Source organism: Marmota monax, unplaced genomic scaffold, assembly GCF_021218885.2.
Source record: "Marmota monax isolate L192 unplaced genomic scaffold, Marmota_monax_Labrador192_F-V1.1 WCK01_AAM20220418_F8-fsc00287, whole genome shotgun sequence".
Taxonomy (NCBI): domain Eukaryota; kingdom Metazoa; phylum Chordata; class Mammalia; order Rodentia; family Sciuridae; genus Marmota; species Marmota monax.
This window is the reverse complement of record NW_026693334.1, coordinates 889,328-913,394: the sequence shown is the minus strand read 5'-3', so window position 1 is coordinate 913,394 and position 24,067 is coordinate 889,328. Positions and strand designations below refer to the sequence as shown.

General features: G+C 37.7%; 1 protein-coding gene across 1 annotated transcript in view; it reads left to right on the top strand.

Annotated features, from left to right (window-relative positions):
- The first annotated feature begins 290 nt into the window (after positions 1 to 290).
- Positions 291 to 24,067, top strand: part of Ctnnd2 (catenin delta 2) — an 818,473-nt gene continuing 794,696 nt past the window's right edge. The window contains 1 exon segment of the mRNA XM_058583219.1: positions 291 to 469. Coding sequence (XP_058439202.1) covers positions 433 to 469 — 37 coding nt within the window. The 5' untranslated portion in view covers positions 291 to 432.

The following is a 24,067-nucleotide window of genomic DNA, read 5'->3' as shown; positions in this document are numbered from 1 at the left end:
GGAGCGCTCGGCGCCGGGCGCCGCGGCGGCCCCAGGCTCGCGCCCGCGGCGGCAGCCGGCCGAGCGGAGCGGCGGGCGCGGCTGCTGCTCTTCTAGCCCGGCCGGCAGTGGCGGTGGAGGTGACGGTGGCGGTGCCCAGAGCCCGGAGGAGCCCGGAGAAGCCCGCGGAGCCCGCGCATCCGGGCAGGGGGCGCTGCGATCGTCGCGCTCGGAGGGGCCGCCGTGCCGGGCGCTGCGCACTCGCGTCGGGAGCCGCCTCTCGCCCGCGGCGCTCGCCCCTGCTCCCCGCTAGCATCACTTGTCCCGCGGCCGCGCTCAGACAACAAAAGCGGAAGATGCTGCAGTTGGGCAAGGTCAGGACCTTGCCCTGAAGCCGGGCGGCGGCACACACGCCTTTTCCCGGACTGAGGAGCTGTAGCTGGCGGCGGGTGCATGTTCGCGAGGAAGCAGTCGGGCGCCGCGCCGTTCGGTGAGTTGCTTTTGCTGGGCTGCTGGGGCCAGGCGCATCCTCCTCCTCGGCGTCGCCCTCCTCCTTCTCGCCGCCGGTGGGGGTTGGTCCTAGGCTCCCGGCCGGCTGGCGGTGGCGGCGACTGCTGCGTGGTCCTGCCTGCCCCGGGGAGGATCGAGATTGCTCCGGGTCCCCCCTCTTGGAAAACCGCTCTCCCTGGAATGGGGTCCAGGGTTAGTGCCTTTCTTGGAGCGGTTACCAAGTGGCATCTCTGCGTGCTCCCCCTCCCCGCCACCCATCTCCCCCGGAGGAGGCGTATATAGGGCAACACCGACAATACTGCTACCAGCCACCCTCAAGAACATACCCATTGCGTTCATGACGTCCCTAATATATGGGAGAAGACGGGGTGGGGGTGGGGAGGACTTCCCTCCAGTCTTTTGCCCTTATGTTCAATGTCATTACGATGTTTGGCTAGAACAAAATGGAAAGACTTAGTCATATGCGTCCATGGCCATTTCTTCAGTCTATGGCTGCTTGCCAGACCCAAGGACCCTTTGGTCTATATTTAGCGGTTTCCGAGGACGCATTTTCAGTTCCATTCACAGGTTTCGGGGGCTTCTGCGTCCTGACAATAGATAGCGAGGCTCTGGAAAGCGCCGCCTGAAACACAGGTTTGGAAAGCTGTGCATGGGCTTGGGAGATATGTGATGCGATATTTGGGTGATTCGTAATTAATGGCTGAAAGCAAAGCTGCTTCTCTTTATCCCCGACCTTCGTCTTCTTCTGGTGTGTAATGTGTTCATCGATTGCTACTCAGCAGGCTTGAGCCACTGTGCTCAGAATTAAGTCACTAGAAAGGTGGTGTAGCCTCCTTGGTTTGGGTAGTAAGATAACAGACTTCTGGATTTGGGGCGGTGTGCGTGAGTGTGGTTCCACAAAGAACAGTTACTTCTAAAATGCCCAAAGTTGTGTTTTGTAGTAAATGCGGGGTAATGAAGGGCGTGGAAGATGAGAATAAGAGGGGCAGTTGTTCTTTTCAAGGTGTTTGAGCTGATCGGATGTGCTTTAGCTCTGAAAGGTATCATGAACATGTATGCCTAGTGTTCTCAAGCAAATGTGCTGACTTAGATCAGAGATTTGTTATAAGCATAATATCAGACCTGACAGGCATAGACTTTTACTTTTAGGAACTGTGTGGCCAGTATTTAAGAGGCTGGGAATTTTCTGAAATGACTTCCATGAAAATGGGGAGGTGCTGAAACTACCCAGGAGTTATCTCATTGTGCATCCTTCTTCAGATGACAGTTGAGTTGATCGCTGCTGGTGGGTATTCACCTACATAATGAAATGGCTTCAGAGCCCCACTGCTTCTAAAAGCCCATGGAGAAGTGTTTGATATGACACATATCAAATTGCAGAGATGAACCTGTGCATGATTTGGGGAGGTTTGCTTCATTAGAAGTGTGACAAATAGGGGCGAGTATTCTCACACATAGACTGGATGTTTTAAACCTGGAGACTTCTTTCCAGAGCGTCTCTCTGCCACATGCATGATCCATTGTTAATGTTGCTGGGAAAAATGTTAAGTGGTATCCTTAACATTGTGTGGGTTATAAGGTTTCAGGGCTTGAATGAAGATGATTGTGTTTGGAGTTAGATGTCGAAATTTGGGAGGCCTGTAATTATACTAATAACAAGTCTGTGAGGCAGAAGAACTAGCAGGGTCTCCATGGCTCATGTTAACTGAACACTGTGATTAGTTTTACTAATATGCTTTAGTTTGACATTATTAACATCCAGAGAACTTTCCAAGAGCACTTGGACACACTATTATGCCCTCTTCATTTTTTTAATATCAAATTTCTTTCAAAAGAAGCATTAGATGAGGTGGATATGCATTTCTCCTTCCTTTTTCTTTTGAGTCTAGTGTTACAGTTTTAAAAGATGATCCTTAAAGGACTAGTCAGTATTACTCTGTGCCTGTGTGTGCATCCGGAGAGCTGCTGATGGGCTTGAGGAAAACTCCATGTATTGTCTATATAATGTTTTTGTTATATTGTGGGTTGAAAATGATAGTACCTGATTGAATGGCAATTGTAATAAGTACAGGAGGTTGTTGCTCTAATGAAATTGTCACAGTCTTATGGAAGGAGTTATTTAATTTGGTGTATGTTGTGTAGTTGTATAACCCAGTCATCATAGATGTCACTAATGTTTTCGTTGTTTGTAATAAAAGTCAAGCACTGTCAAATTACAGTATCTCTATCCAGTTCACATCTTTCATAATAAAGAGAAGCCAATTTTTTTTTCTCCCAGTGAAATGGTTTATCAGGGAGAAAAAAAAATGAATTCAAATGATATTACTTGGAAAGTGCCATTCATAGTTTTGTCAAATAATTTCTAAATATGACATTACTTTCATAATGGACTCTAGAATTAAAAGTGAAGTTACTTGATTCATTTTTATATACTAAACATTATATTTGTACTTTTGGCATATGATTAAATATATAGTGCCCTTACTGAAAACGTTATAGAATTTGTTATTTTCTGATGTGCTGTATCAAAGTTCTCTCTTATGTGGCATGAATTTACATGGAATTATTGAAGAGTTTAGCAGAGAAATTTTGTCCAGTTATCCTTCTGTAAGAAAGCATTAAATTTACATTTGAAATAATTTATGTAATTTGTTTATAAGGTAGATGATATATTATGTCTGCATCAAAATATCCAGTTGTAACAAGCCAGTGGAAACTGGAACATTTTGAACTTCAAAAGTTGTTTCTTTTCCTCTCCTAATTATCCACAGGTGTTGGAAACATCCCTTTTTGATTGTTTCTCTGTATACACATTATTTTCACTTCTTGAGAGAGGATCAGTGATGCTAGTATCACTATTCCTAACAGAGTCTTAGTTTTAAAGATTCCCACATAGTTATGAATACATAAACTCAGGTGCCATAATACAGGTAATGAACAAAAACCAACCGTAGACTGCCCGTATTTTAAAGTCCAGTATTTTGATTGAAGGTGTGGTACAGTGAGTCTCTGCTGTCTTGTTTATGAGTTAAGAAATGTGCTTTCAAGTCAAATTCTTCCATTTGCTTCTCAGATGGTTTTCATCAGCCATATTCCAGAGGTGTTCCCAGGGATGCAGTCCTTTGATGGCTTTGCAATAGCTTATGTGGTCGTGTGGAAAGTTAATTGAATGGGGACAGTTCATGATACCTGTTGCTCACTTCAAGTTTATCAGATTATATGCCAAAACAACAGCTTTTTATAGTACTATAAAATATTAAACATGTCATAGATAAATAGTTTCTTTCACATTGTCTGCCAATCCAACCTACTGATTAATAAACTGCCTGGTTGGGTTTAATGAATCCAATTATATTCACAAACAGTACCTCCAACACAGGAAACTCACAGAAATATTTTATCATACTGTGATTTTAGTCCATTAAATATTGAGACTCATAAAAAAATGTGTAGTTAGGACACCTCCAGTTGTTTATCTTTTGATCACATAACAGCTCAGTGTAATTTCAAGCCTTATATCATGGTTAATTGATTTGTAGGAAACGTCTTAACTATATTAGGATATTGAAGTTATACTTTGTATCAATTAGTTTTTGACAAATTGGAAATAATGACTAAATAAGTGAAACAATGCTCCCTAGAAGCTTTCCATATTCATCCATGTGCCTTGAAGCTATCTGCAAAATGATACTTATATCATGTTCCCATATATTACATATTCTAATATATTTCAGTATTTCATATAAATATAAACATGCACATAGGTTTTGGGACACAGCCCTGCTTTTTCTTTAAAAGTATATTTCTGATCAGAAATGACAAATATTGGAAAAATAAGTTTTAGTAGTGCAATACTCTTTTGGATTCTGCTTCCAGTGTGTAAGAAGATGGGGAGTAAACATTGACTTTGAGTGATCCCAGCTCTTTCTCTTTAACTGTGTTTTCCTGACCATTTATGTGATTCCCAGTTATTAATTCAGTTTTTCAGTTGTAAATGGGCGCAGTAAGAGAATATCTCAAAATATTGGTATGAAGACAAAGCAAGTGTTCATGAATAAGTTCTTGTAAATGATAAACATTTATGTAAACATAAGACATATGTCTACATATTAGGACAGATAACTGTTTCATATCTGTGTTGTTAAGAAGGTTGTCTCCTTAGTTTGTTTTAACATTGTTTTACTATCTAGACTTGCATATAAAACACCACATTTTCTACTCTAATATATATGATTCCTTTACATATTGAAATACATAATAGTTAGGCTAGACGAGAAGTAAATTATATCTCCCAGAACCATTATTTTAAAAAAAGATTGCAAAACTTTAATAATATTTTTGTTAGTGTTCTATTATTCATCTGATTAAGATCAAATTTTCTACAAAGATTATTGTTGTACAATGACTATTATAGATAGTTTAATAAGCATCACTCTGTGAGGTCAAATGTTAAACATCTGCTCAGTTTAGAATCACAGAATATAGATCCCAACATAATATCAGTGAAACAGGGTAAAAAGAAAACTTGTGCAGAAAAAAAAAATTAGTGCAAAGAAAGAAGACCCCCCCCCACCCCCGTTAAAATCAAGTCCTTGGAAAAAATAAACCAAGTTCTCACATTGGTACTCTTAAAAAAATGAATGATCAGTTTTTATTTGTCCTTTACCCTCTGAATCTGCAGTGAAGACACAAAGGTGTCAGGTTCCTCCAGGTTAAAGATGTCCTACTCCTCTGTCCTTCTCAAGCCTAGAGGAATTGGATATAAGCATAGATTTTTAGCAACATAATTTTTTGTTTAATCACACTTTGATGTATCTTAGAATTTGTTATAGAATATGACCTGTGTAACAGGTGACTAATTTATCTTCAGTAAGAAAAACATTTTGACAATAAATGTGGTTATTTATATTCAAATTTATGTTTTGTTGTGGGAACTGCCAGTTGTACCAGAGTAAAACACATGTTATAATAATAAAAAGTTTTTTTTTTTATAAAAGTAAGCAGGTGAGCCAATTATATTTGATTAAATACATATAAGCATCAAAAATTCTACAAGTTTTGAATGACATGAATATGGTGGTTACTGAAAGGGGTGGTTAGATTTTAGCATTAGATAATGAAGAACAATTAATTTTATCATTGAAATTAGTAAATGCATTTACTCCCTATAAGAGAGGGCTGGAAGTTTTTCATTAGTCATTTTTTGTTGTTGTTGTTGTTGTTGTCTATTAGATGTGATTATCACAACTGTCATTGGAAATTTGATTTAAAAGGTATGTATTAATTTTAAAATATATTTTGTCCATGTTACATATAACTCATCCTTTTGTTTTAGGAGCTTCTTTATAATCTTTTTAAAAATGTTTTTTATTTGTTGATAGACCTTTATTTTATTTATTTTTATGTGCTGCTGAGAATCGAACCCAGTGCCTCACACATGCTAGGCAAGTGCTCTACCACTGAGCTACAACCCCAGCCTCCCCTCTTTGTAATCTTGCAATACTTATTGTAATATCTCTTCTCATTTAAACAACATAAATCACAGAAATGTATGTATTTACTTTAAAAATTATAAAATGTGCAGAAATATAAATTGTTGATATCTTCAAGGAATCAGATAAATATCAACCCTCCAACCAACCCCTGCCCCAGGTCCTGAGAAAATTGAGTTATTAGAAGTAAAAAAGATAACAGAATGGCTACCATTCATTACACATAACTTGGTGTGGCTGCTGAATGACATCCCAGGTTCTTAGCCTTCTTCCCCTCCTCCTTCCCCACAGGGACAGAGCTGCCTCTGAGCTGGTAGAGGCCAGCCTTTCTCTCTGCAGGCAAGAAGATCTCCAGAGGAAGAATGGAGAAGCAAGGCAAGCTGCTGCTTTATTCTTCAGAGGCCGAGAAAGTAATGGGTTGGAGAAAGGCCAGAAGTGTTTCATTAATTAAGTTCCCTTTACCTGGAAGGAAATAACAGAAGTAGGGAAGAAGTGTTCCCCATTGACAGGGTTTATAAAGAATTCCGGTTGATAGAATTCCGGATGAAGTAGCTTCCATATGACTTCACTTAGTACTTGAGCTCTTTAAATATTTCATGATATTTTGACACTATATCAGGAATTATCAGGAGAGCGTCTAATGCCCTGACTGATTTATAGCAAGGATGATCCATGAAATTCAATTGATTTATGTATAGCTAACTTTAAAATAATTTATCCTTAGTGTTTTTCCCTCCTCCCCAAGTTAGTTTTTAACTGCCAATCATTGAATTGCCTTGTAAGTGGTGAGCATTGAGCATAAAAAGGACAGTGTCAAAATTTGACTTCTTAGACCATTTATAAATGATTACCCAGGCTAGCTATTATCCATAGCATATTCTACCTCAGTGTAGATAATTAGAATTTGACTGGTGTTTAATGTTTCAGTATTAATAGGAGCAATCACAGACACAGTTAAGAAAAAAGAAAAAAAATGTATTTCCAAATAGATATGATGCTTTATTTGACTCTGAGCATGACTACTCAACCTAAAAATGCCCACTTCTTAAAATATATTTTATTCTTCTCCATCAAATATTTTATTTGGACTTTCAAATATTAGAGTAACATAGCATTCATTACCTTCAGCAATACAGAATAATTTAATTTCCAGGAAAAGCAATTTCCTTGTCAGCAAACTAAGTTATCCAAATATAAGAGCCACAATCCAGACTCCATTTTTAATACAGTTCTCACTGGTGGAGATCATGGTTCTTGGAGTCATGGGGATACTGGGTGAGGATGAGGCATAAGGGAGAAACGCAAAAATGGCTCAGGGGCAGAACAAATCATATCACTTTCACAGAGGACATGGCAGGTTGTGCAGAAAGGCTTCACTGGTAATAAATGGACCAGGTTGTTTGTGAGACTTGAGTTGGTTTGAAAAGAGTAATGCCATAAAATTCATAGTAGGTACATCAATATATGATGCCACTTCTAGCTAAAGAAATATCATGTAGGTATGGATTACATTTTGAAAGAATAGAAACATTGGGAATATTCATCAAAGCAACCCCCCTACCCCTAAAAAAAAAAAAAAATGCTGATATGATACCCAGCCCACCTAGCCAGTCACATACCCACACAAATTCAAGAACACAGCATGTATGGCATGGTTTTTAGTGTTGCTTTATATACTACTTTACTACTACATATGGTTTATTATATATTATGTAACTATGAAAAACATGCTTTTATATTTTTAAAGTCATATTTCCTCTGATATGTTTCTTTATTTAGCAGAATAGATGACTTAAGTTAACAAGGTTTATTCTTCATGAGCTGCATATTGCACTTACTCTAATCAGTCATACTTTTGTTATTTCTATTTTAAATTTGAGATGTATTGAGTAGATTTAGCAATTTTATGTCTCCTTGAGAAATTTACAGCAAGTTAGTAAAATGTTTTTTCTGCTTATCAAATGACATTAATTTAAAAAAATAAATCATGTGCAGTAAATATTTGGAAATATATGTGACAAAAATAAAGTTTACACCTGATTTCAAGCCACAAGGATAGCCCTAACTGTGGCAGATTTGGTAACACATATACATTTTTAACTTTGAAATAAGCTTGCTCATATTTCATTTTGTTAACTTTTAACATGTAAGACAGCTTCTCTCATATAATTAGTATTCATTTTTAGTGTCTGTTTCCCATGCCTTTATGTAACATTTTTTACATAAATAACTCTCTAATTTTGAAGATTGATGGTGTTTTCATTTTTTTTGGCAGTATATTTGATGCTTGGATTACATTTCTGATAGCTAAATTCTTCTGTGGGTTTATTTGCTTCAGAAGTACCCTAGGACTGTATGTTGTCACCATTGTTGATAGCTGTTTTCTAGGCATCCTGGAGAAAGGTTATGTAATCTGTATCTCTCAGCAAGGCAGGAGTATGCCAATTTCTCATGATTTTTACAACATTGGATATTATAATTAGGAAAGCAGAAAAGCCCAAACTTTCCAGGTACCCAGAGAAAAATCAGGTTTTCCTGTGATTTCATTTGCTATTTAACCTGTGCTAACTTAAATATTTCACAAGTTTGTTGTCCACTTTTAATTCTCTGAGAATTGTCTTTTCATATCTAATGCATTTTTCTGAGTTAATCTAGATCCTTCTTTTGATTTATGTTGTTTGTCTAGAGTAATTCCTTCATTCTTTGTCATGTCTTAACTGTATATATTTCATTTTATTTTATTTTATTTTTTTCGTGGAGGGAGCATAGTTTAAGGTTCAAGCTTAAATTCATGCACTTTTCCTGGAAGGATTTTTCTTTAAGGAAACATTATTTTGCTCACTGATTTTGTGTCTTAGTAGTAAATATGACAGTGGAACAGATAGTAGGGGGACAGCTTAAGAGTCAGTCTCCTGCTTCCTGTACCATGTTTTTAGCAAGTGAGTAGGTTACTACTGAATGTCCTTGTTGATACAGGGGAAATAATAATTATTGGGTGTTCAGGTTGTGACTGTAAATTAAGACTGTGTACTTAAAATACTTAGCAGAGTACTTTGTGTCTTGGTTACAAGAACTTAAACGTTACTAGCGACTGTGAAAACATGTCAGAGCATTCCTCCAGGATCTACCTCTGCTTTTCTCACATGAAGTATAATTAGACATCCACACAGATTCAGGGGACCTCTGTGTGAAAAGGCCAGGGGCTTGTGGCAGTCTGAGCTTATAGGTGAATGCTTCCCATGTGGTACAGACACTCTCTGTGTGTTCTCCATGGTGCCCTGTGGCTTACATTTTAGTGTGTTGGGAAGAGTAAGTTAGGACCCTGTTTATTAGTCACATAAATACATTATTTTCAATATTTTGCCCTGTTCCCAGAGACATGTCCCTTTCTTTTGTATCATATAGGACTATGCTTCCCCTGAGTCTTTCCCCATATTGATAATCTTTTATCATTGGGCCTGGAATCTGAGCATAGTAATTAATACAGTAAATGGTGAATTGACCATTTTGGGGTGTAGGTACACTATTGTTTTATTGTCAAAATGAATCACAAACCAAGGTTTGCTTGTGTTATGGTTTAGATGTGATATGTCCCTGGATAGAGTTGTGACCTAATTAGTCCATCCTACTTTGGATGGATGGACTGGGTTGTAACATGAGGCAGGTGGGGTGTGGCTGGAAGAGGTGGCTCCCTGGGAGCATGCCCTGGAAACGTTCACCTTTCCTGTGGCCCTTCCTCTCTCTGTGTTTTCTGGCCTCCAGGAATGAAGTAGCACTCCTCTAGCATGCTCTTCTTGTGCGTGCTCACCTTGGGCCCAGGGCAGTAGATTCAGCCCACCATGGACCATGAGCCCAAACCAACTTCCTTCTCTAAGACGTTCTTGTCACATATTTTGGTCACAGTAACAAAAATCTGATGAACACAATTTGTTTGCTTTGGGTTCATTTTGGGTTCTGGGCCCTGGAGCCCTCTAGAAGGCACCAAGTTAGGAATCTAGGCTCTGAAATCTCAGTTGTCCTTGACATTTGACTTTTCTTGCAAACTTTGCACCTATGCCTCCTTTGTCATTTGCTCATTGAGATCAACACTCACAGGGATTTTGTGAATGCTGTAAGATAATTCATGTGAAAATGCCATGGGAAGCACAGTCATAATAAACACTTAAGTATAAAATATATTCACTGGAGCTTTTGATGTTCTTCAAAAATAGTTTTTTTCCCCTTTTGTATGAGTTGGAGTCAAAAGATTTTCTTGCCTATAAAGTGAATCTGTGAACTCCATTACCAATATGGTTACAAAGTGTCCAGTTTCCTGATGGTTGTAAGACATTGTGACATTCCTTCCCATTGGTCTTTTCCAAAGGAACCCACCTGTCTCCTTTACCCAACAGTGGAAGTACTTCTTGTCATTTCTTTAAACCACTTCAAAACTTACAAGTTATCCCAAATTGACTCAAGAAATTTTCCTGTAACTTTTTCTTCTGGCATAGATATTTGCTACTTTAAAGAAGGGGGTAGCTTGAAGCCCTTTTGTTCATCAAGAGTGAAGTCTGTAGAGCTGTCTTCAGAATATTATTTTCTCCTCTGGTGGGCTGCTGAGTCTGGCACCTATGAGACTTTATCAGAACAGTTTTAGAAGTGTGAAGCATAGTTGGCTTCCATTTTTTGAACACATTTCCTTAAATAATTTGACAAAATTGCTGAGAATTCTTATGGTGCCAATGATAGCCTACCAATAGGAAAAAATCATGTGTAAATTACAAAAATTTAATTGTTCCCTGTTCTCCGACCTTTGAAGGATGTACCGAAGAGGAGTTAAAATTCTCCATTGAGGATGTAACTTACTGAGTAGCAAGATTTCAAGTATCTGAGAAACGATGCTAATCATGGTTTTATGTTTATAGCAATTGATCAAATTGATCAATTGATCATCAAAGAATGAAGTCTGTCTGCAGTCGAGAGCAACCTCTGGGGTACTTTTACAGCAATGTCCTTCTTCCTGCTTGAACAATTTGGGGAATTCTTGGGGGGTGTGCTTAGGTTTCCCTTAAGGACCCAAGAAAGAAACAGTTTAATAGGAAAGGGACAATAAACTAGCGGGGGAAATTGACACTCAGGTGACATCCCTTCTTCCTCTGAACACTTCTTCTGTGGACACACAAGACAGTGTGTTCTGGTGAGTTCTGAACTGGGGCTTGGAGCTTGGTAATACCCTGCTAAAAAGTATAGGAAATTCAAGTAGTGGGGAGGGTCAGTTTGGGTAACATATTTTTATGATAAGCTTTTCGATAATTCATTGGTTCACTCTTCCTCCCGCAAACTGGCCAAAACATAAGTTCTGAGGAGGTAAGAAGTTATACAGAGTAGCATGCAGCACACTCTGACTGTGTTTCTTCAGAGCCAGATCAACTACCCACTTAGTTTATTTTATTCTTCTATTTGAATCAGAGCTACTTCTCTCCTATTCAAACTCAGATTTTAAATGCAGGTGGCTCTTCAGCTGTATCTTCCATGGCCTCTCCGAAATCCTTCCTTTCCCTGTGTGCCACTCCTCTTGACTTGTGTGGACTGCCACCCAGACTCCAGACTTTTCAGTCCTGAACATCCATCCACATTCACACCTGATATAATGAGGTGAGTTTATGTGGCTTACTCAGGGCTTGAGACACTGTGTATTTTGTAACTACTCAGTTGTTCCTGCAGAATGGTAGGTGGTGTGAAGCAGGAAGTGGGTACACAGGTGACTGAGCCCAAGAAGGACTGTCTTGAGTTGAACAGGATGTGGGAGGAACTGGAAGCAAAGTTATTTCTTTGAGTTTTATAGCATATTAGCTTTTACATGTGCTTGCTCATATTTTATCTCTTGAATGTAAGGATAAGAATTTTAAAAGCAACATAACCAGTTTTTGGACCAATAAATTATTGTTGCGTTCAGTGAATCTCAGAATACCCTGAGGGACTATCCATCTGATTGTAAGCAGCATGCGGTTTCTTGCAGTTATTTATCATTGTAGCTAATTGAGATGGGTGGTCCCGGATTGGGTGGCTCTATTTGTTTTTTTAGCTCTGGCCCAAAGAAAATAGTCTAGTGCTGAAATCTGTTTCCACAGTTTCTCTGTGTCCTTTAGGTTTGAACAGTTATGTTTGTTGACCATTACCTTTCCTTCTTTGTGTTTAAAGTAAATTGCTCTATGGATAATGAGGGAAAACTTTGATGATTTTCTGTATTTATTGGTGATCAAGACCTATACTCATGATTTATGCTAAATAGTTGATTACATGCTGTGGGAGAGATTTTATTTTTTCCTTCTGAATAGTTTTCCTTCTGAGTAGTTTTCACAGAAATAGAGCACCATTACTTATATATTTACTGTTGACATATCTTTGAAGATAGAAGCTGCTGGTCATTTGGCAAGAGGTAGGAAATCTTCTATATCCATTATGAGGCATTGAGGAGGACACTAGGGGTAGGCAGGTCATCTTGGGGTAGATATGTGCCATGCCACACTTTGCTGTTGGCATTTGGAAAACTTGACCATCATCCTATCGAGAAGTGAAGCTTTGCATGCATTCTAATTTCAAAGTATATAGATACAATAAACATTGCAGGTGTTACAATGTACATGTGTGATGTTATAGAGAAAATCATGATGTCAGAAAAATTTGTGAAGCTCTTCAAGGATTTCCAGAAGATTGTAGAACATTTTGATAACCTATCTGTAGGTTATCCCCATATCACAGAAATTAGGCAAAACATGTCAAAGATACCTGTGTTGTGATAGTACAACCTGGCTGTGGGAGGGCTTCACTAAATCAGAGCAGTGTAAGACACTCAGCTCAGGCTGCTGTAACAAGATGCCATAGAAGGGATGGCTTAACCAACACATTTGTGTTCCATCGTTCTGGAATCTGGACTGTCTAAAGTCAAATTGTTGGCAGATTATGTTCCTGTTTAGGGCTGTCTTCTTGGCTTGCAGATGGCTGCCTTCTAGATTATTCTCACATGGCCTTTCAAAGATTTCTATCTGTCCTCCTTCTTATAAGGCCACTCATCCCATCATGGCCTAACTTTCAAGATCCATCTCGCCATAATTACTTATCAAAAGGTCCATCTGCAAATGTCACCATACCAAAAGTTAGGGCTTCTCATGTGAATTTGTTTTTTGGGGGGGTGTGGGACTTGTAGTCCATAACAGAGATCACAGGACAAAACCGACAAGATTCTCCAATTGTAAGAAAAGCAAATCTCTATGGTGGATTTAGAGTTCACTATTTAATTATTCTTCAGTGAATGAGAATTTCCAGTGAGTAATGTGGGTCATTCTTTGAACTATTTTGAATCATTCTTCAGTTCACTATAAATGTTTTGGTTTGATTGATTAAATACAGAAGGTGATGCAGAACAATGTGCTGTATAGAACACCTAAGTACACGTTTGTCTTTATTCTAGTATGGTCTCTAAGTTATTTTTTGCACATATTTTTCAAAATTGAACAGCTGTTTTTCATCTTGGCTGATACCTACTTCTGATTATCTTCACTCTGAAGGTGCTGATCCACTTGCCTCATGTTTCGCGAGAATTACTTTTGCAGGCTCTTGATGGGCACCTGCCTTTACTCTGCACACAGCTCACCATTTGCTCAGCTGCCAGAAGCTTTCTTCCAATCCACTTACATCTTGCCTTTACTTATGACCCTAGCAGTGACCATCAGAAAAAGGTCCAAACCCTTCCTGTTTGATGTCATCTCACTTTTCTATCTCCTTGATTTATTAAGCTGACACTTCCTTGACTGCCTTTTTGGCTCTCCTGATCATCCTGCTAAAACAGTTGTTTCTCTCCTGAAAAATGAGGTTGTAGCTCTTTCATAACATGTCTGTGGACTAAAAGTCGTGTTGTTATCAGTTGGTTTGAAAGGTTGTTTTCATGTGTTCTACCTTGAAATGCAACCTCCTTGAGGGCTGGTCATTAAAATGACTTAAGTGGATTCTGTACTGAGATAGTGCAAATAGGAAGGAACTCTTGGTCATGAATATGCATGCCTGGCTTGGAGGAAGATGCCTGATGGAGGATACATTTTTAATATATGATCATCATTGAACGCTGTCAGAGATATATGTTGGAATGGAAACACAAGGTAGAAGACAGATAATCTATCATCCAATGGATATGAGAGATCAATATGATGATTAGTTAGCCAGAGCTGCCTGAATTTCCACATTGCAGATCTAACAGAGTGCTTTTGCCCAGTAAGTTAGCTGCCATGCATTTCCTGCCATCCTCACATACAGTAGCTGTTTCTCAAAGACAGATTATCTCAGGTAAATGGAATACAAATTTGCTGGTATTTTGCTGCTGGATGATATTAAATATACTTTTAGGATCAAAGAACAGAACTGTGCCAAGTTTATATTTTCATGGTTCGATAACCATCATCTCAAAGAAAAGTAGTGGACTATGAAACATGGAAATATTGATTTAGATGAGAATTTTCAGGCTATTTTTTCAAGACTTAAGAGAAAACGTAGATGAAAAATGGCATAATTTCAAGTAATCAGCATATATAATTATCAAAACTAGTTTTAATTTCTAGGTGTGAGTACGTATGTATGATTTGGAATATTGACAATTGAAAGGAAAGTAAATTATTTTTTAAAAACTACAGAATTATCCAAATGATATCCAAATTTTTAGATAAGCCTTGATGGATATATGTTAAAAACATTGGGATATCTTTTATAAAACTCAGTGTCAATGTTTTGGGATATACAGGTTTTTTGTTTGTTTGTTTTTGTAACTACAACATAATTAAATGTCAGAACCCAATTATGTGACTTCAAGAGTGAAATTTAGTAATTTTATGTTTATTTTATTTCAACTCATAGAGAAAATGTCTGTAACTCAAAGTTAATATAATATGAGGTATTTGCTTTTATAAATTTAATTTCTCTTGTTTGGACTCCACTGTTACAGAATTCTCTGTTTTATTTAAATTAACTATGCCTTTAGTGAATTTTATTTGAAATATAAAACCTGCACATTGAAAATGAATGAAGTTATTAAACATGTCATTAGATCGGGGACATCCCTCTTATCTCATACGTGTGTTTTAAGGTGGTTCCCTTTGGTATTTCAACTGTGGCTGTCCACTCAATAATTTAAACTGTTTCTTTCTTGGAACACTTTACTGACTGCTTATTTGTACATCGTAGCTTTTGAATCAATCAGTTCTTGAAGCATGGTCTTAGAGAGGAGTTTGGGGTCTGGGAGTATGTGCCATTGGTGCTTGTGCTAAAGGATGGCCACCTCGGGGTATGATGGAAGGTGGCATCCTGGCCCTCCTCACCATCTCTAGTGGCACTATTGACATTTTTCATGCTGTTTAATTATTTTAGCTTTTGTGTTTTGAGTTTTACAGAGAACTAGAAAGAAGACCCTCCCTCACTTGTTCAACAAGTGTTTTGCATGCCTTGAAAAGACTTCTATTTGTCATTCTTCCAATTTGAAAAATATACACCCAGGCTCACTTCACCATGTTGCTGTTGAAAATATTATGAAGGACCATGTGAAGTCCTGACATGCTACCATCTCTGATCTACAGAATGACAATTTCAATCTAATGATTTTCATTTTCCTTAACTGAGGAATTAGTAATTTAAAAATACTGTGTGTGCCTTCCCCACACCCCCAGAAATTCTCTGTTTAGTGGCTTAACAAATAAAAGACTGGAGAATTCTCTTGTGCTTTTAAATACTAAGGGAGATGTGCCAATTCTTTGGTCATGGGGGAAACCATTGATTGGATTAAGGTTGGCATAGCTGGAAAGAATTAACTTAAATCCCTGAGCAACTTAAAGAACCCTGGGCTGGTATGTTTGGCCCTGGGGAGTGGGAAACAGGCAGTCCCCCTGCCTTAGGCAACTATTCTTATCTTCGACAACCATTCTGCCTTTCCTGGGTTTTATAGCCCAGCTGTGAGTTGTAGCTTTGGCCTTTAAGCTATGGAAGATTTAATTAATGGACCAATGTAATATTCTAATATTTTTATGAGACTGTTTTCCAAGTTTTTATTTTTATTTTGCATTTTAAGATGTTTTATGTTCATTCTAAATGAAGCAGGAGTTCATATCAGGTACTATTCATTTGTAGAATGAGTCTGGTTTAGATGTTTACTTCAAATTGAATCCATTGGCAGTATAGTTGCCACTCTGTGAGTTCTGCATCCTAAGATTCAACCAATTCAAATGGAAAATATGAAAAGAAAAAACTGTATCTGAACTGAACAGGAAGAATTTTTATTGTCATTGTTTCCTAAATAATACCATATAACAGCTACTTACATAGCATTTAGATTGTATTAGATATTAGAATAATCTAGAGGTGATTAAATATAGGAGAAGATTGCATAGTTTACATGCAAATACTGCAAAATTTTATATAAGGGATTTGGGACTTGAGCATCCCTATACCATGAGGAGCTCTGGAACCAATCTCCTATGTGTACCAAGGAACTACAGTACTAAGTTGGGTGCATTAAAATATAATTTCACGTCCCAGAATATGAGTCAGCAGTTAACAAAAATTGTTACTTACTTTTTCTGTGTACCAATATGAATATACTACAGTGAATCTCACCTTTATATTCACAAGGCACTAATTTAAAAATCTATAAATAAAAAAAGTGTCAATCACAGATATGTGTGTATGTGTGTGTGTATGTGTATGTATGTTTATACTCTGGAGATGATGTGTTGAAAATGGCTCTTCACTTTTGGGTTTCTTCCCAAATTAAACCTTAGCCTAATCATGTGGAAGACATTCTTCATAATATCCAACTAGTATTGCTCAAAACCGTTAATGTCATCAAAAATGATGAAGATCTGAGAAGCAGACAAATGGCTGAATGTACTGTGGTGCCCTAAATGGAGTCTTGGGACAGTAAAGGGACATTAGGGAAAAATTAAGTAACTCAGAATTAAGTGTAGTGTGGACTTCAGTTAATAATAATGTATTAACACCATTGCATGAATTGTAACAAAGGCAATATACTAAAGTAAGGTTTTTGGTAGAAGGTAAATTGTTTGCTAAAAGATAAAGGGTATTTGTTTTTTGAGTGTAACTTTTGACACTAGAAGTTTTTAAATGCGTTTTCAAAGTTTTTAGAGATGTCAATAATAATACTTTTTATTATATTTTGGTATGTGTCGACTGTGTCCCAGTGTTTTATAATTATTATTTAAATTGATCTGTTATTAAAGAGTAAATCAGCATAAAATATTTTTACCACTATTTCATGAATTTCTGGCTAAGAAGAAGGGAGGAAAATAATACAAATATTTTAGAAATTGATAAATTCCTCATTTTCTTGTTGATGATCACTTGAAATCATAAAATATAACTCAAAAGTTCTAAGATTTCTTAAGTATTTCTTCAAAGTATGACTTTCACAGAAGCAAAGGGCATTTCCATCATTTGTTTTGAAATTTATTTTAATGAGTGAAAATGTTTTCCTCCTAACATTTACAAAGTCAAAACATGTAATTTGTCTTTGTTTTATGAATCATATTACTGACATTTGAACATAAGCTTTTAATGGCCCCCCACCAGCCCTTTTGCATAACCCATGCAATCCCACATGGTTAAGGTTGCTAGATTTAGCAAATGAAAATAAAGGATGCCTAATGGAGTTTGGATAAACAAATTTTTAGCAACAGATTTTAATTTTATAAACAAACAATATAACTTTTTCAGTATAAGTATATCCTGAATAGTGCATGGGCACATGTATATAAAAAATCATTTGTTGATTTTTCCTGAAATACAAGTTCAAATTAGACATATTCATGTAGTCTCTTGGGCACAAAGTGACTTGTTATTCTTTCTCTTTAATTCTACTAGTACTGATAATGCCAATAGTAACCATTGAACCTTTTATTGCATGTCATCGCCTACACTTCTTACTGGTGATAGAAGGCCTTCTTCCTTGTTTGCCAATTTTTGAACATCACTAACTTAAATGCCACTTTCCTATTGAGCCTTCCAGTGTTAACCTAAGCCCAAAGAAAACTTCTGCAGAAATTTGCTTTTCACTTACTATGGAATATTTCATATATTGCCTGTTAGGGTAATCATGTGCTAAGGTGGTAGAATATCTGTCATAATTTTCTAGGCTCCAGATGTAAAGGACATAATGTCTTAATTAAAATATCATATAGCTGAATGAGGAGGTTGTGTGTTGGGATGAGCGAAGTTATGCTGCCTTGATAAATAATCCCCAGTTTTAGCAACTGAAATTTGTAAAGGTTAGTAGTCTTTTCAGCATGGACTGTCAAGATGGACCCTTGGGCAATCATAATTTCTTTGGGGCACAGGCCAATGGATCCTCCACCTTGGCAAAGTCTTCCATGACCGCTGAGGTCAAGAAAAAAGTGGGAAATTGAGTCAGTATCATTTGGTCTTATATCATTAGAGTGAGCTACATAGCTGTCCCCAACTTTAAAGAGAGAGGGATACTCACGATGTCCTCAAGGATGAAGGTAACTGGGATACTGGTAAAGAGCCCTAAATGAATCATCAAAAAATAAAAAAAGGAAAATGTGAAATCTTTGAGAATTGGATGACTTAGATATTCCTTAACTTTAGGAGTTACTCCTCATGAGCCTATAGGTTTTGTTCATAAAAGAAACCTTATTTCTGAATCCTTGTACCTAGGATAGAAACTCAGATTTTTGTGTAAAACTAAGAAACAATGAATGTCAAAGCCTCATCAATGGTACAAAATAGTATGTGAATCATAATTGGAAATCAATATTATGGTCATGTGCTCAAAAGCATGCTCCAAAGCCACCTTGCTGTTTTTCAAGAAATGCAGTTCTCAGACATTAAGACAGCAAACCTTCATCTGTGTGTATGTGTGTGTGTACATATGCACATGCATGCACATATAGGTGTGCAAGTATAATATTTTTTTTTTCTTTTAAATAAGGTTGAAGGCCTGAGTTTTGTTTCATTCTGGTAGTAACAGTGATTCATGTTCGGAGACTTGCCAATTTTAAATGCTGCCGTGTCACTGCTGCTCCCCCTGATCCCTAGCCGACATCCCTCCCAAGGACCGCAGGAGTGGTGGTGCTGCAGTCCTGTTCCGCTGCTCCACTTGGCATGGGCCTCACCCTCTCTCTTCTGTGCGGGCACCATCTCCATGGCAACCAAGGGCTGCTCAGCAGGCAGCTGTGCCATGGGGGGCGGCTGGAGCTGGCAGAGGCAATCAAAGAGCGAGGAGGCCTTGAAGAGCCCTGGAAAAAGCTTCCAGTGTAATTGCAGAGACAGAAATGAAAAATGTTATTAATTTGAGACATCCAGGCTAGCGGTGAAACTCCCAGGAGGCCCCCGCTCTCCTCTGCACCTTGCTAACGATGCTGCTCCCACCTGCATGTGCTTCTTTCTGTGTTTGGCTGCTTTTTTATGTTGGTGTTTGAAGAAATATGGGGTAGGCAGCTTTTTGGCTAGGGAAGAGCACGTCTCCACATTGGGTGACTGATTGATCACATGCGTGAAAAAGCAAGGGCTCTTATGAAATAAAAATCGGAAAAGATGTAGACACCAAATTTCAAGGTCAGTGAATCTTCAGCTGCAAACTTCAGCTAAGGATTCTATAAATAACTTGTCACTTTCACCACCATACAAACCTTAGAGGAGGTTTTTGATGCAATTGTACTCAGTTTGGGATCTGGGTTCAGAGCACTGCTGAGCATTTGCTTCTCCTGTGTTCTCTAAGCATCGATCTGTCCTCAGGATATGATGTAAACTCAGGTACAAATGCCGTTTGTTTCTTGGACACCTCTGAATCTTGCCCTACTTGCCTGACCTTTTCTCTAGGGAGCTCATCCCAAAGACAAACTGGCAAACTCTTACAGACAGTAACATATACTGTTGAGGAGAGAGAGCCAAGAGGAGAGAGCAGAAATTCTTATGGGACCAGAACTAAGAAAAAATGTGTAATATTTGTTATAAGAGGTTTTTTATATACTATATATAAATTTGTTATACCATGTTAGTTAATACAAAGTGCTGTAGTTTTTAAAGTATAAAATGGAAAAAAAAACAGTTCACAGAGGATATAATCAGATTTTTAGTATGTCTCTGATTGCTTCTGAAATTTGTTCATGTGTGTGTGTCTACATGTGAGTATGAAATTGTTAAGGTGTTCTATACTGAATTTTTAAAAGGATCAAGCTTGAATAGCAGATAATTGTCTTCTGCATTTCTTTTATCATATGCAAGATTCATTCACTTAATTCTGCCATAAGGAAAGTCTCGGGATTTTGCGTGCTGCTCTTTAGTTCTTAAATAATTTTAGTTATTGATTAAATATATATAGAGAGATTTATAAAATTTGATTTTTATAGTTAAAAATTGGTTTTTATTCCACTTGCACTAGAGCATGTCTTGCCAGTGAAATGAAGTAGCAGTCCTTTAGTTTTTCAGAATTTGATGATCGTCATGTCTTGGTATAAAGACAGGGATACTGTAGAAGCTGATGATGATGATGATGATGAGGACAATAACGATGATCATTATTGAAAGTGAGATGTTTTTTCCAGTCCCTTACTTTCTAGCCATCAAGTGAGCAGTAATGTGAATGCTTCCCAACCATAGAGAACTTAAGCCTTGGGGGTCATCTCCAGTCACATTTGAATATTGTTGTTACTGACAGTTTAAAAATGATTTCTCTATCTTTCAAAAATGCTTCTTTAAAAAATTAAAATATGGCCTATTATATGCTTGATTTGTACTGACAATTCAAAAGAAGTTAACTTTTAAAAGTTAAGTTGGGAGTCAGGTGTGGTGGCACACAACTGTAATCTCAATGGCTCCAGAGGCTGCAGCAGAAGGATTGTGAGTTCAAAGCCAGCCTCAGCAACTTAGCAAGGATCTAAGCAACTCAGGGAGACCCTGTCTCTAAAGAAAATATAAAAAGAGCTGGAGATGTGGCTCAGTGGTTAAGAGTCTCTAGGTTCCATCCCCAGTACCAAAACAAACAACAAATAAAAATTTAAAAAGTAAGGGATGTTAAAATGAGTTTTAAAAACTGTTTATAACTAAATTACCATTAAACAGTAAATAGCAGAACTTGAAGAATGTAGCTAGTGTAGTGCCTAAAAGAAATTATAGTAATGAATGTATATATTAGAACAACAACTGGTAACTAGTGAGCTAAGTGTTCATCTTAGGGAATTAGAAAACAAGGTCAGTGGAGGAAAATTGAAGAAAGCAGATGGAAACCAGCTATCACAAATATGAATAGTACAGTTCCTAAGAGCAACTATTTGTTTTAATAGTTGAAAATTGTTGTATCAGTCATCAACTACTTCAGTATTTACAACAGAGGGAATTCAATATAGGGGATTATATGCAAAACTGGCAGAGAAGTTGAGAAGTTAAATGAGGAGGCAGTGAAGCAACTTACTAAAGAGTTTCAGGACGTCATTACCCCAGCCTAGAGCAGGGATTGTCAGCTTGGCACCACGAGATGCCTCCTTCACCTCCCTGTCAGGAGACACTTTCTGCTTGGCCTGATTGGGTGGTGGGAGTTACTGGGGTCTAGAGGCCAGTGCTGCTGCTAACCGTCATCCAAACCTCAGACAGACCCCCACGACAATGTCTGAAGGCTCGCACTGAGCCACCACAGTGAGCTTCAGAAAATGTTTGTAATTCAGTGCCAATTAAAACACAAGTGTAACGCAAAGCTTTGAGCACTGGTTTCCATTCATAGCATGGTTAAGTGTTCCTCAATTTGTGATGTTTTTAAAAATATTTTTTTAGTTGTAGATGGACACAATATTTTCACTTTTATTTGTTTTTATTTTTAATGTAGTGCTGGGGACCAAACTCAGGACCTCATGCATGCGAAGCAAGTGCTCTACCACTTGAGCTACAACCCCAGCCCAATATGTGATGTTTGTAAGATAACCTTTTATGCCAATAGGGTCACTGGGCTGTTTCAGTTTCACTCTCTATGCAATGTTTTGTTTGATTGTTTGTATGCTTTTACATTATAGGTATGTGTGTACCTGTATATGTACACATACATACACACACACACGTACAGTTTGTGTGAATATGATTTTACTGATTTCAACTCTGTGAATGAATGTTAAGCTTGTGGATTTTTAGAAATTCTTTCCTACAAAATGCATGTGTAACCAAAGTCGCCTTCTTAAAAATGATATATACAATAAATTTTATGTGTATCTAAAATCATAGCACAACATAGTCCATCTATTCTGTCAAGGGATTAGGGAGAGGGAATGGATTGTGTCTTCTACTAATTTATATAAATAGTACTAGGTTGAGTAATGTATAAATTGAAGCCATTCAGTAATATTGTTCAGTCATGGTGTGTACGTTTGGAAATGAAGAGTTTCTACACTGACTTTACATTTTGTCTGTTTAATTCCTTAGTAAGGCTGCATAAACTTGACTATGAACCAACTTTAGTTCTTGGGGACCTCGAAGGCTTTCTTGCCAGTGAGCATGGGTTGTATCTCCATGTGCTTTTGAATCTTTCTAGTAAAATCAGAACTCTATTCAAGATCACTGTCCATTGGGCTTCTATAGCAAAGTCACATAGACTGAGTGGCTCATAGTCAACATTTATTCCTATAGTTCTGGAATTTGTGAAGAACAAGGAAAGAGACAGTGCATTCTGGTGTCTCTTCTCCTTATGAGAGCACCATGATGTGAAAACCACCTTCTTGACCTCATCCACATCTTGTTTCCTCCCAGAGGCCCTGCCTGTCCTGAGTTAGACCTTCAGCATATAACTTGGAGGGGGATCCAGTCCACCTTGGTCACTGATCCCAGGGCTGAAGTGTTTTGGACATCACTTTTTCTTTCCCAGAGTATGAAGATTTTCAATTGAGTTATGCATGAGTAGAGTGACAGTCTTAAGAAACAGTGTATTGCACAAATCCAATAGTGAATTAGGGGGTTAGGAAGCAGAAATCAAGGCTCTGAGGTAAGGGAGGTAATTTTGAAGTTAAAGAACTGAAGATAACAATAGGCTAATAGCTACTCTGACTCAGGAATGTGAAACTTGGAGAACTCAGGTTTCTACCAGAATGATTAAACAATTTGAAATAAAGTCTTTGCAGTTCCACAGGCAGATTACTTTTAAGTTATCTACCTAAGTGAAGGAATCAGCCATGAATACTCTATGAGGCCAAAAATCTTATTTGTTTTCTATCTGTGCAAACCAATTTGAGATTAGATAATTACATTTTTTTTGGTAATGGTTGAAAGAATCAAATGAATCACTGCTACATGTGCATTCTTTTGTATCTAACTTAAAAAAATTGTTTTTGTTATATTTTCCTTTGAGAATCAATGGTGGGATTTACCTTGCTGTAGTAAGGCTGTCTGGCTCACCAATTGTGGTGCTAATATTCCAAGTTAAACATTATTACATTTTATCAGCTCATTGACATTTGATACTTCTGCTGTATTTTTGTGTGGTGTAGAAATTATGAAATGTTTTCTCACAAAGGGGATAAGAACAATATTATTTTAATTGTTAAAATTTGCTTTTTTAACTTAATAGGAGAAAGATAGGGCTTCAAGTTCTGGTTAATGAATTCTAAAATTTTCTGCTTTTTCCCCTTGAAAACAAGTCTGTGAAAGTGCACATATTCTGTCATCACTGAGCAGCAGGGTCTGAACATCCATGTTGGGAGGTTGCTGTTTTTCTTTTCCCTCCACCTCTCCTACAGAAATTTTAGATCTTCTTTTCTGGGCTACCTCTCTATTTCCTTTAAAGTAGCCCACCCCCCACCCCCCCATTGACTGCAGGAGATACGTTCCGAGACACCTAGAACATGCATGAAACTGCAGATAGCATGGGCTCTATATGTCTGATAACTGAGATAGCTACTAAGCAACTATTGGATTGATAGTGTGTGCGGCATGGATACAATGGATGAAGAAATGATTCACATCCTGCGTGAAGTAGAGCAGGATGGTGTGAGATTTTATAATACCACCCAGAAAACTATGCAAATTAAAACTTATAAATTGTTTATTTCTGGAATTTA